Source organism: Patella vulgata, chromosome 3, assembly GCF_932274485.2.
Source record: "Patella vulgata chromosome 3, xgPatVulg1.2, whole genome shotgun sequence".
In the NCBI taxonomy this organism is placed as follows: Eukaryota; Metazoa; Mollusca; class Gastropoda; family Patellidae; genus Patella; species Patella vulgata.
The window spans coordinates 26930899-26949609 of record NC_065881.2 but is presented as its reverse complement, the minus strand read 5'-3'; the positions used below and the strand labels follow the sequence as shown (position 1 = coordinate 26949609).

General features: G+C 34.6%; 2 protein-coding genes across 4 annotated transcripts in view; both read right to left on the bottom strand.

Moving 5' to 3' along the window:
- Window positions 1-18711, bottom strand: part of LOC126816897 (transport and Golgi organization protein 6 homolog) — a 146182-nt gene that overhangs the window by 82301 nt on the left and 45170 nt on the right. For 2 of the 3 annotated variants that reach the window (XM_050543700.2, XM_050543702.2), the window contains exon 7: window positions 4025-4122. In XM_050543700.2, coding sequence (XP_050399657.1) covers window positions 4025-4122 — 98 coding nt within the window. Of the gene's footprint in view, window positions 1-4024; window positions 4123-9070; window positions 9090-18711 lie in introns of those variants that run through there. The other variant, XM_050543701.2, reaches the window with a different exon arrangement.
- Window positions 13937-18706, bottom strand: LOC126816909 (uncharacterized). The gene is made up of 4 exons (XM_050543722.2): window positions 16761-18706; window positions 15627-15770; window positions 15136-15289; window positions 13937-14965 (listed from the first exon to the last, which is right to left on the bottom strand). Exon 1 carries the CDS (start codon window positions 17885-17887, stop codon window positions 16904-16906), a length of 984 nt encoding a protein of 327 aa, XP_050399679.1. The 5' UTR covers window positions 17888-18706; the 3' UTR covers window positions 13937-14965; window positions 15136-15289; window positions 15627-15770; window positions 16761-16903.

Below are 18711 nucleotides of genomic sequence, written 5' to 3'. Positions count from 1 at the left end.
AGATCAATTTAAGCGTCCTTTGTTTAAAAGGTCACGTGACAGAAGAAGACGATCCAAGCAATTAGCCCATTTACCGGTAATTTGGATAATATTTGATTTCCCAAACTATCTCTATACAGAAATACAAATAGTGCCAGTAATTTGTCGTTACTATTCATTATTGGCTATATATAATTATAATAACCATTTCTATACACAAACAACTTATATCGTAACTCCATTTGAAATTCACGGCGAATATTTAATTGTTCAATGACTATGCATAACAATAGATCGCCCTCATTTCTCAGCCAATCAACGCTGGGAATCTTATTACCGTGTACGGTGTCATGTATACTACGGCCGTAGTAACTGACGTTAAATTTTGGAGCGACAATTGCATGGGATTCATGGACATGAATATCAAATACACGTGATCATCGTGAATGAAGTTCCTGATGCTGTTTGGTGAGCTATTAAAGTGTGAATGTAATTGTTAAATACTTTTTTTATAAAGAAGTTAAATGATGTTAGACAATAACCTAATCTTATCACAAACGTTTATCTATCGAATAATTTATATTCAGATTTCGTATCATGTCCATTAAATATTGTCTAAACGCCAATCAACAAATAATACGAGGCAATTTTATTACAAAAACATCGGTGAACAAATCTAATTGATTATTGGGTAAAAAATAATTATAAACAACTGATGAGTAATGTACGATTCAACGATTAGTTGTGGTGTGGAGAAATGTTTGCAGCAAAGTTCCCCCGTAACTTGTGTCGTTCGTTCGTGGAGTTTTAACACTTTCTACCTAGAGTGATTTCTTTGATCTGGCGGGCTAATAATAACCTTATCAGCATTCTTAATCCAACATCTTCACTTGTAAATTAATTTATAATCCCATGTGTGTGCAACGCTAATCATTATCTACTTCAATATGTAAATTAATTTATGGCCCCATGTCTGCAACTTAGTCGGATTGATTAATGATAGATATTAACGACAGTACACTTTATCAATACACAAAGATAGTTAGATGACCGTTCTCAATCTCGATAATTGGCAAAGTCGTTTTTACGGGAGGTCTATTTTTGCGACTTTGAGTGAAGATAGCAGAATTAATTTCAATCAGATTGGTGTGAACTTGCCGTAAAGTGGATGTAGTAACCATTGGCTACACGTATCTCAAAGTTTCCAGACCCATCTTATGTGCACTTTAAAGAAACGCTTGTTTGTAATTAGGACATTATCTAAAAGCAAACTCTGGTACGTCCTCAAAATAATTCCTAGAGACTGCAACATCCGAAAATCATCAATAAAATAATCTACTCCTTACTCTGGCCCAACTCAATAGAATCCATCAGCAGAAAAGCACTATATGAAACAGCAGAAATTTATAAGGGGGAGCATTGTCTCTTTAAGAAAAAGCCTTTGACAAAATTGAAAACTTAGAAAAGGGAGGTCTCAAGATACCAGATCTAGCCCTTAAACTAAATATATTTACCCTACAACAACTTATCATACATTCTGACTCATAATTATCCTGAACATGCATGGGCAGGACTATTCCACTACTGGTTTCGAAATAAACAAGAAGGCATGTCACCTCTCAACCAACACACGTTCGTAACTTTTTAATTCCAGAACAGCTTGAATATATAAGGAATATCTTCCTTTGTCATACAGACCTGAACTAATAAAGAACATAACCCTTATCCCTAAAATATACATTGAAAATAAAACCTTAAATTTAGAAAATATTTTCTTCTTTCCATCCAACCCACACCTCAAACAGAGAAAAAGATTTCCTATACACACTTGTTCAATCTGCTTTGCTGACCAAAACACTCCTTGGTAAATGAAACTTCAATATCCAAAACACCAAATGTAACAAGATTACAAGTCAACACTGAGGCTGATGTCCCCCCGCTGAAATCCAAAATAAACAGATGACAGTATAAATAATTAATTGCACATTTATCTTTTTCAAAAGTATAGAGTAATCAAACTCATTATCTATGCTTAGTCTAAATATAAAATGTTCACGATCAAACTAAGTCAGGTTTTGAAGTACCTGGTAGTGCAACTATACACTAAGTTTCATCACACTCCATCAGTTGGAATCAAATTTATCTTGGCCCAAAGCATCGACCAATGAAATTGCTTAGCTCTGCTTAGCTTTAACTGGAAATATTAATCATTGAACTCAGTTAAGACATTCACCTAATGAACATCTATACCTCAATATAAAGCAGCGTTGTTATGTTCCAAAGTCTTGAACAATCAAATTGCTAATCGCTACATACTTAGCCTAAGCAGAAAATTCTCATCATCGACTTTGGTCAATGTATTGATATAATAAAACTATACACCAAGTTTCATTGCTCTCACCCAATAAGAACTAAAGTTATTGTGTTCCAAAGTCTCAACCAATCAAATTGCTTATCTCTGCTTAGCCTTAGTGGAAAATGCGCATGATCGAACTCTGTCAAGGCATTCACATAGTAATAAGACACCTACACCAACTTTGAACATTCTACCAATTGAAGAAGAGTTATGGTGTTCCAAAGTCTTGATCAATCAGACTGAGGTCTCTACTTTGCCTAAGCAGAAATGCTTAGCATCGAACTTTGTTACCGTATTGATGTAATCTAACTATACACCAAGTTTCATCACTCTCACTTAGAACTAAAGTTATCGTGTCCCAAAGAATCAACCAATCAAATTGCTTATCTCTGCTACCCTAAGCAGAAAATGCTCATCTTCAAACTCCACCAAGGCATTCACCTGAAAAACATCTAAGTTTGAACATTCTAGCTCAATTAGAAGCAAAGTTATTGTGTCCTAAAGAGTATGACGGCTAGACAGAGGGACAGACAATTAAGAGAACCAGAAACACATTCTTATTTGAAATATTTGTACTCTGTAGGCTACGGAGTAACTACCCTTGCCTGTATAATAATTTTATCATGTAACTATGACATTGTGATGTCATAGACTATTGTTAATTGAATTACTGTTTAATAAATGCCTGAAGAGCTGCTATCACGGCGAAAACGTTAGTATAAAAATGTAGTTTTACTTTGCCATCTTTAATTTCAATTATATAGAGAATCTCCTACCAGTCTTTTTTGATATCAAAAAATATCAACGAGTGTTGATATTTTTTGATATCAAAAAAGACAAGTAGGAGATTTTATTTATCACCCAATCCCTTCTTACATGCACAAATAGATAAATATAATTCTTTGCTGTAGATTCACTTTTAATGAACATTACGGCGTAGTGATACATCATTACAAAGTCCTTTATATTGACCCAGTGTTTCCATCAAGATCAATTGAATAAAAATAGTTCATTTTTAATTAAAAAAAAAGGTACTGTTCTTTGAAAATAAAAAAAAGTAGTTCCTTTCCAACTGACCAATCAAATTCATGTAAAGCGATATCTCCTAAGGAGATATCGCAGTAGATTATGAAATATATCACACAAGCGATATCTCCTGTAGAATGTATTATTGGGTGATAAATATATATATATATATATTATACCTTTCTGTTTTATGCAGGTATATAGTTATATGTGTATATGTTTTGTAAAAAAATCGTAAAACCCTACGAATGAACGTACGTCATTGTGCTTGATAACGATAAGAGAACACTTATCGAAACGTCGTGCTTGTGTATAATAAACTAGTGATTGTCGTCCCATATGACTGCGTTAGTTCTGGTACTATTTGCGTACAGGGAGTGGCCATTCTGTCAAGCAGTTTTGGTCCGATTTTCACAGAATTCAAACATAACTGTCATTATGGTGTCACGGCGATATATTTAAATGTCTTTTTTACTTATTTTTAGATTGCAGATTGTCGACAAACAAATGTGAACGTACACATGGACGGACAGGGGCAACAGCATAATAGATCCACATGAAAATGTGGGCGTATAAACATTGTGACCTGTAGAATGTCCTCAAGCAAATGTGAACATAAATGCTATATGTCCACAAGAAAATGTGGGCGTATAAAAGTTTTACCTTATGTAAATCTTGGACACACATCTCAAGCTCATCTTCAGAAACAATGATGTGTCTTTGACATGATGACATATGTGTTTGAGATACCGGTACTTTGTCTGAAAAACACCAAGTGTTGATTAAATAAATAAAATTGTAAAATTTAAAACAGTGAACCAAAAAAGTCTCAAAATATATCCAATAACATGATCAAATTTAACAGCTGCCCTGCATGAGTGGGGATGGCAAAGGCAAGAGACATTTCTAAATTTAAAATTAAAGTACATTGCTAAATTTAAAGTGAAATAGGGTGTGTTGGATAAACAGAGAAATTCGCAACAATTGTTGTTATCAAGATTTAATTGCTTGAAGATATTTGTCAATAAAGATTTGAGTAGAGGAAGATGGTTGAGCACAAACGTTTTTATGAATTTATGACTGATTTTCTACTGTTTTATGTATTTCAGAGATGTGTTTGGATAATGGATAAAGTTTGAAAATAGTGTGATGGCCATTTGAGCAGAATTTCTTGAAGATATTTGTCAATAAAGATTTGGGTTGAGGAAGACGGTTGAGCACAAAATGAAAAAAGTACACTGTAATATTTATACGCAGTTATTCGCCTTGCTAAAACAGAGAGGTGTTATTGTCCAATCGACAGTGTCTAATTGACCAATCAAACAAAACCCAAGATTCACCCATAAGTATGTTACAATGTAAATCATATCTAATATTTACTACATAAAATTATAAATAACCAGACATTTTTGCCAACAGACTTTTATTCAAACATTAAATAATCTTGGAGAGCCTATATTTGCTAAAAATATTAGACTAAACAATGCATGTGGTAATCAGAATTTAAACACCAGGACAGACATTAGGCCCAAGCTATAACTATCGACATACATAGCTTCATCCTCATGACTAGGTATATTGCCAGTTAAGTATCACATAATTTGAAATGTACGTATTGCTTATTTTGAACTCAGGGCAGGGTAACTCAGAAATCTTTGGGGAAAATTCCTTCAGCTCCCCCCTCCCACCGCACAGGAACAGACTGGGGGCCAGGGCCCTGTTTCACAAAAACTTAAACTAAAATCACTAAAATAGATTTTAACTAAAATCAAACTGAAATTTTAAATTTTATGCGTCTCACGAAGATCGATTGTAACTTAAAATGCAATTTTAATAGATTTTAGTTAAAATTGCTTGCGCTCGCGCATTGCACAATTCCGGCAAGGGCACTTAGGGTGTAAGCATACACGCTTCGGAACTGACAACTGTTGCCAGGTTGAACTAACCGTTACAATACCAATGAGGAGAGTTTCATACGTTGTAACAATGCCTGCACATGGTCAGACAGTCGTAGAGAGATGAAATAAATAAGTTTATTGCGTGTTATTTGTTTTGAAATACATCAGTTGGTTGGCCTTGAACTTGCATGTCTCTTTCATGACCTTGGCATTGGAAATACTCACAGACTTCAATGGAAATAATGCGTATCGATAAACTAAATGGCTTGAATTTCGTAGTTTTGTGGTATTTTGGATAACAGAAACTATTGAGAAATTGTCACAAACATGTGATATTTCTGACTCAAATGATTAATCTAGACTAAAGTATTGTCGAATTTTAAAAGTATTTAATAAATTTTAAACTAATACACGAAATAACCAATGTTCCGATGCCTAGATTTGAAATGTCAGTCCCATGGACCCTTTCAATAATAATTTGAAAATGCCAAAATGACACACTCCTTATTGGATAATGCCTATTTATCTTATTAAATTAAAATGATTTTTTCACAAAATAAAATACCCTTGGCTCCTATATAAATCATCATAACCCCAAAACCATAATTAATACTTTGCATATGGCGTATCTAGTATTATAGGACAGACGGGGTTTCGATTCCCCGGTTGTACGTGACAGGGAGTAGGGTCGCCTGTCCAACCTCGTGGGTTTTCTCCGGTTCCTCCTACTACTAAAGATCCCAACGCACAAGCGAATTATTCAAATAAAATTGAACCATGTGTTAGTGCCGAAATGACCTAGTGTGTGTCTAGTGGACATTAAAAACTCTCTCCCTCTCACCCCCCTCTCTCTCTCGCAGATATGGAAGTGGGTTTAGATTTTTTTTTTTTGGGGTCTATTACTTATTTGAAAATAGTATAATTTATACTTGAATCATATGGTAATATATAAAATAGTAACAAAGAGTTTTGTTTACTGGGGGTTTTGAGGGTTTTTTTTGTTCTTGGGGTTTTAATTTGGGGCATCATCTAATTGCTTATATTGACTTACAATAAAATAAACCGGTGGGCCGCAGCTATATTTCCCAGGCAATGAAAAGAAATTGAATGAAAATTATTTTTGTGAATGATAGTATGTTTAAATTATATAACCCGGGCCATTGACAATATTATCTATATTCCAATTATATCTGCTATATGTCGCAATAGATCTCACAACGTATCTCTAATTAATGTTTGTTAATGTCATGATTTTAAGTTAGAAGGTGACAGCTGTCCTAAGTTACAATAGATTTTAGTTAAAATTGTCCCTAAAATAGTTTTGTGAAATGCCACTATTGTAAGTTAAGATACAATTTTAACTTACAATATTATTTTAGTGGATTTTACCTAATATGCTTAAAATCGTTTTGTGAAACACATCTGTCTTATGTTAGGATGGAATTTTAGTTTAAGACGATTTTAAGGAGATTTAAGTTTTTGTGAAACAGGGTCCTGGCCTAATCAAGAAATTACCGATCTAGAGGGCAAAAATATGGAACAATATAAATAGGTACCACCCTGTTATTGAAGTGATTGATATGCTCAATTTGAACAAAATCTGTTAATTATTGCAACCTGTAGAGTATTTACTGATAAAAACTAACAAAAAAGTGGGTGTGGTACAAAACCCCTGGGGGTCGGAACATGCACCAAAATAAATAGTTGGTATCCTTACAGTATAAGGAATAAATATGCCAAATTCCAAAATGATCCATTTAGAATTTCAGCCTGAAGACAAATACCACAAAAATTGGGCGTGGCTCTGCCCCTGGGGGTTGGACATGGACCAATATATTATACTAAGCAGCAAAAGAAACGTCAGGTTGGTATGACATGTTACTCTGAAAAGACGCATTGCATAAAACTTGCCAAATGTTTTTATTGTATATTTGTGATCACATCTCCAACTTTACCTGAGCAATAAGGCTCTTTCCCAAACACAGAATTGAACCCAGGAATGTTCTCAAAAAGGCAACCTGACTTCTGAGATGGTAATGTGTTCTCCATGATTTTCATGTAACTCATGCTGCACGTGCTGCTCACCGGGACCAGCCCTATAAAATGCATCCCCATACCTGGTTGAATCATTCATCCTATAACGTCAGCAGCATGCCACGACTCATGACAGCTCAGCGGAACCAGGCGCTTGGAAGACTCTACACTGGCCACACTGCCCAAGCTGTTGCCAATCACTTCCAGGTCAGTGTTCGGACCATCTACAGGATTCAGCAACGCTTTCGGGCCACCAACACCACAGATGATCGCCCCCGAACTGGTAGACCAAGTGTTACTACAAGGCGACAAGACCACCATGATCTGAGACAGCACGGCAGACAGTGGAAACACTAGGAAGACCCATCAGTACCGATACAGCATGACAATGCCCGTGCCCACACCGCCAGAGTTACTCAGGACTTTCTACAGCAGAACGGTGTCAACATTATGCACTGGCCAGCACTTAGTCCGGACTTAAACCGGATTGAACATCATTGGGATGAAATTCAGAGACCAAACACAGCCGATGGATTGCGCCAGGCTTTTCTGAGAGTGTGGTTCCAGGTGCCAATGGTGTTCATCAATCGACTGGTCCACTCCATGTACAGACGCTGTGTTGCTATTATTATTGACTCTCGCGGTGGACACACCAGATACTGATGTATAGACTGTGTACAGACTCTAAACCTTCTCGTAATGTCTTGGAATTGTGATGAATTAATCATTAATATGGCAACATACTGTTCACAAAAAATTGCTTTGATCCATTTAGTAAGTCGTTTTCTAGAATGATTTGATTAAAGTGCCTCTCTGATACTGAAATCGTACTGACGTTTTTTTTTGTGTTTAGTATATACATGTATAGGTGCAACCCTATTCTGGATCATTCCGAATTGGATCCAAATCTGTCAATACTTGCAACCTGTATATTTCATTTACTGACAAAATATCAACAAAAAGTGGGTGTGGCAGTGGCACCACCAAAAAGGGTGGGGGTGGGGGTGGACAGGGGGTCGTGCACCAACATCAATAGTTGCCATCCTTAGGGTATAAGGAATAAGTATACCAAGTTCCAAGATAATCCATTGTGCGTGTCTCTGCTCCTGAGGGTCGGGGCATTCACCAAAATCAATAGTTGACACCCTTAGGCTATAAGGAATACATATGCTAAGTACCAAGATGATCCATTCAGAATTGCGACCGGTAAACGATAAACACAAAAATTGGGCGTGGCTCTGCCCCTGGGGGTTGGAACATGCAATTGTTGTCCTAAGGCTATAAGGAAGACATATCCCAAGTTCAAAGACAATCCATTAAGAATCATGGACTGTAGGCAACACACAGAGACACAAAGAAATAATGGGTATGGCTCTGCCCCTGGTGGTTAGGCAATCACCAAAAAAACTATAGGGGTCATCCTTAGGGTATAAGGAATAGGTATGCAAAGCTTCAAAACGATCTGTTAAGAAATGCGGCCTGTAGGCGAAACACAAAACATTGGGTGTGGCTCTGTCCCAGGGTGTTGGGCATGCATCATAAATAATAGAGGTAAGCCTTAGTGTATAAAGAATAAGTATAAAAAAGTTTTCAAGACGATCGATTAAGAATTGCGAACTGTAAGTGACACACAGACACACAAAAATAAAATGGGCGTGGCTCTACCCCTGGGGGTTGGGCATTCACCAGAAACAATAGGGATGTTCCTTAGGATAGAAGGAATAAGTGACCTTAACCAGTGTGTATAAATTTATAGTCAATCATATATTAACTTTACCCTCTAGAGCTTCTACTCTGGCAGTAATTATCAGAAACCATTGAAAATCAATAGGCTTCTTCGTCTCATCACCTTAAACACTGTGTATAAATTTAAATGGTTACTATATCCAATTTACGGCAAGTTCACACCAATCTGATCGAAATTAATTCAGCTATCTTCACTCAAAGTCGCAAAAATAGACCTCCCATAAAAACGACTTTGCCAATTATCGAAAACACTCTTAATCTCCTCAGATGCCAGTGACGTCACAGTGACCGAATGCATATTCCTTAATTACCTATATACAGCTGGCATGTATTCATTAATGCTTGACTGACTCCTTAATCCCCTTATTAAATAAAACAATTGACTGCGGAATAATTTGTTTTGTAATTAATTTTAATTTACGATTCTATTTATAATTTGTTTTATAATGTTAAGCCCTCTCTTCTCACGACAGCAATTTTAAAACTGTGTTTTAAAGTGACTTTTTGATAAGAGCCACTCTACCATTAAAGTCAAACATGACTGAAACGTGATTTGTTAATGACGATCCGTATCTCGTTTTCCTGTAGCCATCGTACGGCGTCTTTCTTTCTGCATGTGGATTTGGCCTTCATTACTCTGAAATAGACCGCAAAAATGAAATACGAAAAAATATCTCAATATTATACGTTAGAATTAAGAGATTGAGAACAGTCATCTAACTATCCCAGTGTGTAATAATAATAATATGGCAAGTGTACATTGTAGTTTCGTTAATATCTATCATTAATCAATCCGACTAAAGTTGCAGACATGGAGCCATAAATTAATTTACATATTGATGTAGATTAGCATTGCACACACATGGGGTTATAAATTAATTTACACTTAGATGTTGGATTAAGAATGCTGATTAGGTTATTATCAGCCCGCCAGATCAAAGATATCACTCTAGGTAGAAAGTGTTAAAACTCCACAAACGAACGACACAAGTTACGGGGGAACTTTGCTGCAAACATTTCTCCACAACACAACTAATCGTTGAATCGTACATTACTCATCAGTTGTTTATAATTATTTTTTACCCAATAATCAATTAGATTTGTTCACCGAGGTTTTTGTAATAAAGTAGCCTTGTATTATTTGTTGATTGGCGTTTAGACAACATTTAATGGACTTGATACGAAATCTGAATATAAATTATTTGATAGATAAACGTTTGTGATAAGATTTGGTTATTGTCTAACATCGTTTAACTTCTTTATAAAAAAAAAGTATTTAACAATTACATTCACACTTTAATAGCTCTTTAAACGGCATCAGGAACTTCAGTCATGATGATCACGTGTATTTGATATTCATGTCCATGAATCCCATGCAATTGTCGCTCCAAAATTTAACGTCAGTTACTACAGCCGTAGTATGCATGGCACCGTACACGGTAATAAGATTCCCAGAAATGAGGGCGATCTATTGTTATGCATAGTCATTGAACAATTAAATATTCGCCGTGAATTTCAAATGGAGTTACGATATAAGTTGTTTGTGTATAGAAATTATAATTATATATAGCCAATAATGAATATAACGACAAATGACTGGCACTATTTGTATTTCTGTGCTTATATAGAGATAGTTTGGGAAATCAAGTATTATCCAAATTACCGGTAAATGGGCTAATTGCTTTGGTCGTCTTCATGTCACATGGCCTTTTTGAACAAAGGACGCTTAAATTGATCTACGGCATGATAAAGCATTTTAAATTCACTTGAAAATACTCCAATCACAAAATGTCTAATCTATAACAGTGCAAGACGATAATTCGGTGATTATGATTAGGCCAGTCACGTGTTAATTGGACCGTGATGTGTATATCAGAGATATACTGTCCAGGTAGTGATATATTGTGTATAGATAATGTATATACTATGTGTAGTGCCTGTGACGTCAACAGCCAATCAACCGGATTAAGGTCGTAATTGAAAAATTGAAAAGTGTTTTGGCGTGTCGAATACTCAAACGTTAATAGCCGAATTAATTTTAATCAGATTGCGTGAGCTTGCCGTAAAGTGGATATAGTAAATATTGGCTGCACGTAGCGAAAAAAATTTTTGGCCATCTTATGTGGTCTTTAAAAATTAAAGTCAATAACTTAAGAGCGTCCACAAGCTATAAACGTGTTTTGTTTTTTTTAAAAATCGCACTGACGATAAATAACTTATCTCTGGTCCATGAAGTTGTGTTCAGCCAGTGTTATGTGGTTAAGAAAGTCCCACTGGTGGTATTAATGGCCGCAGTCATCTTCTCCTATGTTCATATACCCACACAACATTGACTGAGCACTGTCAAATAGAAAATTAAAGAGAGCACCAAGCTGGGGGTCATAAAATGCCTGGATGATTTTCTTATTAACATCCAGATTTATTAGTATAGAAATCTATTATAGGGTTGGGAGTAGTTATTTCGTTTATAACTTTAAGTTTATATTTTGAAAATATTTTTGTCTCATTTTATGAGAAATAGTGAAATTTTATATTTTTTATATTTTTTATTTTATGATAATTTCATGAGAAATGACGAAGCTTAATGAAAATATGAATGTTTTTATATTGTACAGTCATAGAAATCTATGCCTACATTTTGCACAAGCTATAAAAAAGGTGATTTTTTGTGCAAATCAGGGGGCATAATCCAGGAAGTTATGGTCTGAAATGACCGAATATTGCAATGGACTGAGATCTTTGGCATATATAAACATATATTTTAAGTTTCATTAAAAAAGGACAAAAAAGAGACGACGACAATATACATCCACATTAAAATGTTGGCGTATAAAAACTCTAGCCTATATCTAGCAACTGTGGTACGGAAGGGGTCCATAGATTTACCCAAAACAACTTTTAATTATCCAAAACAACCTGTATTTTGAATAAAACAACACATTTTTATTGTTCTTTCTTTCTTTTTATATATATAGATGATTAATCATCTCCCTAAACTTTCTGAATAAAAAAAAAAAACGAAATAAATAGAAGATCAAAGCAAGAAAGGCAACTCTTATTAGTCTTATTGTTATCGTAGTAGGTTCGAGATTTGTTTTTCGTTGTATGTTTCTGATGAAATGTAAATGTAATTTTTTGATTTAAAAAAGAAATTTTATCATTATATTTAAGAATGCATTTGCGAGAAAACCATGCAGGGACCGGCACATGGTGGGTGACCGATTTTCACTATTTTTTTTATGTATGATGGGTAACCCCTCCAAACCCCACTGCCACAATTTTAGATCAATCGAACTATTTTTAGAGTGTAGAAAAAAGTTTGAAATTTTAAGACCGAAAAAAGCTAAAAAAAAATCATCAGATTAATAAAACTTTATAGGGTAGCAGATATGGTTAGTGAGTATACATTCTGAAAGTTTGATGGACTTTCATTGAGTGGTTTTTGGTATAGGGACTTAGTGCTGCAAGGTACCAAAATAGCTCAATTTAGGTATGTCATTTTATTCTATCTATATCTCACCCACTGCAGGTTTAAGCATGTTTTTGGAATGCTGACTGAAAAGGCAATGATCTATAGTATTAAGATCAAGAAAAAAATAACGATTTTCAACAAAAATGACGAAACATAAACCGCTTTTTTTACACACTGAAAAGTTTAACATGGCACTGGAAACCAAATTAATGCGAGTTCCAGTTCCATTAAGAAGAGCCATAATAGAAATAGAAATAAACAAATAAATATAAACGCATTATATACCTTCATCAAACCATTCACGTTTAAAAAATGTTCCATTATCAAAACTACAAATACTTATTATCAATAAGTATTTCAAATTAAAATATATTGCTATACTTTACTATCTACTATCTATCTAATCATCTATCTATCTATCCATTATCTATCTATCTATCTATATATCTGTCTAATAAGTATCTAATCACGAAAACTGAGCTCACAATTACACCGTTAAAATATTGAAAAGCTATATTTACTGTAAATGCCAAAAGAGCTGTTCTTGGTAAATGTAATTAATCTCTCTAGACTATTTTTCAACATTTTATTAATTCGGCAATATAATCCCATGATCTAGTAGAAGGATGATGAATTTTTGAACAGCAAATCATAAGATAGGTTGCCAGGCAACGAAACATACGCCCACAGCAGTTAAATCGTCCGGGCAGTCAAGAAGAGTTGTCGCATATTTTTAATTTTCGGTAATGAAACATTTATAATACACTAAAATCTGATTATAAATTTAAAGTCAATCGGATATTAACTTTGGCCTCTAGAGCAGCCACAAGATTTTTCAAAGTGATCAAGGGCCATAACTCTGGCAGTAATTATCGGAAATTGCTGAAAATCAAAAGGCTTCTTCGTCTCATGACCTTAAACACTGGGTATAAATTTAAAGTCAATCTGATATTAACTTTGACCTCTAGAGAGTCCACAAGATTTTTCAAAGTGATTAAGGGCCATAACTTTGGCGGAAATCGCTGAAAATCAATAGACTTCTTTGTCTCATGACCTTAAACACTGTGTATGAATTTAAAGCCAATCAGATATTAACTTTGGTCTGTAGAGTGTCCACAAGATTTTTTGAAGTGATCAAGGGCCATAACTTTGGCAGTAATAATCGGAAATCGCTGAAAATCAATAGGCTTCTTCGTCTCATGACCTTAAAAAATGTGTATAAATTTAAGATCAATCGGATATTAACTTTGGCCTCTAGAGCGTCCACAAGATTTTTTGAAGTGATAAAGGGCCATAACTCTGGCAGTAATTATCGGAAATCGCTGAAAATCAATAGGCTTCTTCGTCTCAAGACCTTAAACACTGTGTATAAATTTAAAGTCAATCGAGACATTTTTTCAAATTCTGGTGAAAGATCCCAGCTGTATAATGCTCTGTCAATAGGCGAGTACGATAGGGTGCATAAGAACTAGCTCCATTTAAGAATGAAAACCACAAAGATGACTTTCCCGCTCCCAATGGCAATAACAGACTGTAGCCATTCTCACCACCAAGACGCTCTCTGCTAGTTTCACAGCTACAACTTCATTACAATGTATCATCATATCATAATGGAGAGTAAAAGTAGCATTTATTTTTCTCATTGTAACCATAAATTCACAAAACTTTTCTCATTGTAACCATAAATTCACAAAACTTATCATTCCATTTCTGGGCTATCTCAAGAGGCGTTTGATTTAGTTTATTCTCAACAAATAACTGCGCATCCGTGCTTGGTAGGTATTGAACAAATTTAAGGGTAAAAGCAAACTGAAGAGATTAGGAGAGCCTTCTAATATGCCGTGTAGCAGTAGCAATGTGTTCAGCAGTTATTGACTTTGACCATTCTGTAGTTGTTTCGTCATGCATGACCATCTATAATTCTACCAATCCCGCGTAGCGATATGCACTAAACAAAGTATTGACATTGTATTTTCTGAGATGAAGGAGTGGAAACTCGGGCAAAAATTTCTCATATTTTTTATTTTCCTCAATAAGGGACAGCAAATTAATACCAATTTTATTGTCTGGGTCAAAGAGAATTCTATTGAATGAAACTGACTCGCTTTCAATGTTTTTATCCATTCCAGCTTTTACAAGAATATCATCTAAGATTTCTCTTAGCTTATTGATATCGTTATCTCTTCCACTTGCTGGAGGTGAATGCCTTGTAAATACATGTAATGGAGGTGTTGTAAATTTTTCAAAACCAAACATTGAAATTATAGATTGTTGCTCATGTTCAGTTTCTTGAATCGTCAGTTGTTCCATAGATGTTTCCAAAAGGGAATCGTCGAGGGTAACCCCAAGGTCCATAGAGCCAACTAAAATGTTACAGGTATCATGAACAATTTCGTTCAAGTCATCGCCATTTGTGTACAATGGATAATTCGAGGAAAAATCATCTGGAGATATCTGAAACACAAAAATAATGATTTTTAGACAAGATATTATGACAAACTAGATTTTAAATCTTTGCAGTGTGAAATATTTTGAGTGGGACTATGTATAGAATCGAACTGACTTCAACATCGCCTCAACACATTCATCATTTTGAAATAAGATAGGTAATGGTGAAATGTTACCTGGATGAAAGGAATAGGGGATGAATCGTCTGGTGACTTCAGTTCTTCAACAGGTTTCAATGATGTAGAGTTTGGCACCATCTCTTGGTTGAATACAATGGCTTCTTGAAGAACTTGTTTAGCCATGAAGTCTTTGGAAATGTACAAGTATTATCTGAAAATGTGTAAAATATTTTATGCTAGCTATAGGATAAACTAATAGGATTGTCATTATCATCTGTCAAGAAAAAAGAAATTTTGAAAGTAAAATTTGTAACTGTAGAGGCCACTAAGTCACTTGTTAATTCTCTGGTCACTTCTCGATTAGATAACTTTAATTCACTTTTAGTTGGTTTACCTTTTAAGCTGATAGATAAATTACCAAAAGTAGAGAATACTGCAGCTAGACTTGTTACCTTAACTAAGAAATGTGACCACATAACTCCTGTTTTATATAATTTACACTGGTTACCTGTTAAATATCGAATTGATTTGAAGATTTTATTACTTACTTAATTTAGCTCCTGTTTATCTCTCGGATCTTTTAGAACTTTATACACCTGGCCGAACATTACGTACATCAGATAAACTACTTTTAAGGCCCAAAACTGTTCAACCAGTCTTTTATGGTCAGCGCTCTTTTAGTTATCAAGCACCTGTTTTATGGAATAATCTACCATTTAGTTTAAGATGTTGTACATCTCTATATTCTTTTAAAAAAACAACTTAAAACAGATTTATTTAATCAGGCTTTTAACTGACTCTGTATATAATTGTTAACATGTCCATAATCTTGTTGTTTATTTATGATTACATTGTCACTTTGCAAAGTGCCCCTGAACATGTTATATGAAAGGGTGCACTATAAATATGCTGTAATAATAATAATAATTCTCTTGTTACCCAACTTATAAATGACCCAAATTTGTAACTCTGCCTTTTCTTAAAATACAAAAATATTCTTGAATGTAGCCCTTAAAGGAGCTAAATCGCTAATATTTTGAACCTAGAAATTGACACAAATGGGTCGTAACGCATATAATAATGTAATAGGAATGTATATAAACTGATTTACATTCAATCGTTTACATTTTTACTCTTATTTTAAATCAGTTACGTTCGGCGAAATATGTCAGAAGTCTCAATCGAATGAAAATCTCTAGCGTCTGGTTATTCTAGTCTACATAGTATTTATTGCGCATACTATTACTATGAATATGCCGTCACCGTTTGACATGACTTGTTGAATGTCTAGCCTCGTTCTTCGAGTCCCTTGTTAGAATGGGCCTGAAACGCATTATGGTACACGATTCGTGTACTAATGGTAAAATGTTTATTTTGTCTTTAAAATATTGGATATCAGAAGCTCATCTTTTCCCGGTAAGATCACAACATCAATGTTAATTTAAATTAACAAATAATTCGTGTTTTCAATGTCGAAGATTTTGGATGATATTGAGTTAGAGACTTAGCTGCTTTAAGTTAAGCAAAATCGTTTCATGTGCCTTGGCCCTAAACCGTTGTATATAATGGTATCCTTTTCTAAAGTAAGGGTAAATATCCATTATTTATAGCTAAAGGAACATTTGGGGTTTTTTTTTCAAATTTGTCAGATTGTTGATGTTAATGCACATTAATAGTCTTACCTTGTAACATTCTCCAAAGGCTATTAAATATTTCCCCATCTGCATATGTTATCAAATATTTCCAAACTTCTTTCCTCTAAATGTGAAAGATTCAAAATGGTATCAAAAACCTCCTCTTTGCTCAAAACATGTTGCTTTTTACATTAGCAATGTTGTGATCCATCACAGATATTCACATCATGCCAGTTTTCTGTTGCTTTTGAGTCTTTTGGCAACCCTTGAAGTGTTATTGGTAGCATGCACAGTTGTTTTGAGCGATGTTCTTCAGGATCGGGATCACTGTGATACTTCAGACATACGAGATTGTCCAACATCAAAATCAAGTGACACTGCCTAAGGCTAACCATTTGAGTCACATTACCAACAAGAGTATCATATGTAATAGGGTACTCCTTGATATAGGTCTGGTAGTAGAGCGGGTCATCTGTCGACTTTGATATAAGGTTGTTTTCAGCAAATGTCAGTGATGCTGTAAATCCATATTTACTTGTGATTTTGAATAGCATACTTATGCTGTGATAGTTCATTAAAAGTTTGTCTGCTATTCTCTGTTGCAAAATTTCAATAAACTTTTTGTTAAATGTATTCAGTAGAATTTCATATACAGAGTACAATCGTTCATATTTTCTATTTAAGAAATTTTCAGATAAGTTCTTGTGGTAAAGAGTATTTTTGTTAATGAACATTTCAAGAATAAGTTGCATTTCCAATGGTACATCCAAATGAAATTCCCGGAGAATGTCGAAATTTGTGACAGACAAAGGCTTAGGCAGTGATACGTCAAAGCATGACTGGCATCTTTCAATTAATCCGTCGACACTAATATTGTCTGCAACTACATTTTCTTGTAAAACGTTACATAAAAACAATATATGTGTACTTAATTTCTTTAACCGGATGTCGTCATAAAGACTGAATCTTGCAATTTGACCATTTTTTTGCAGGTATGGTGTTAGCGAATTGGAATCAATGAACATAATATGATGACAGTTCAACGAATGATATTTGTTGCAAATGTTTAATATCATCTGTTTTGTTAATTTGTCGGTTGGTGCTTCGCAGTTTCTAGTACAGCCGACAATAATGTCAACTGTATCTAAAACAATCCTGGATATCAGGACACACATTTTACGCACGTAATTGATTGTATTTCAACAGGAAATATTGTTGTGACTGCGTTGAAAATTTGCGATTCTAAAATAGCAGGATGATGTTTGTTAATTGTTGATAATTGTATTTCTTCACTAACAGTATTTGATGTTATCCTTTGACGTCTCAATTGAATAGTTAGGCACTATTTACAACAGATTTGCTTAAGTTTTTGGCTTCTTTTAGTGATTTGAGATAGTCCCAACGCCTTTTAATACTATCACCTACAGACTCAATGACAAGCTTTGCGCAAAATGGTGCTCAAATAAACATATTCTTGACCATTCTTCCTTTGTAAAAATAACTTTATATGAATGCTCAAGGAATGGAATTTGCAATTCCTCAAACTCAAGATATTTATGATCGTCCTTCCCAACAAGTAAATTTGATATTTCTTTGTAATAGTGTATCTTGTGAATGAATTTTTGATGGGGCCGAAATTGCGATTTTAGTTTCGCCAAGGATTCAATAGGACGGTTCCTGAACGTGCATACAGGGCGAGTGTAATGAGACCTACGAATTCAGAGCTGAAATAATCTACAATGAATGGCCAAGCAATATCCCGAACTACGTCGTACGTGTGGGCTTAAGCTACAGTTAAATTACGGGTCATTATAATAAGACGCGATGTAATTCCCCACAACATTTGGGAATATATATTCCTTCATTCAATATAATTTTTTGTATCTGCCAATCATTCTAGAAAAAGTTATTGGTAATCAGTTTAATGCCTTCGTGTAGTTCAATCTCTTTAAGTTTGAACCGAACAACATTTATCATCCAAGGGAGACTAGTCTACCTT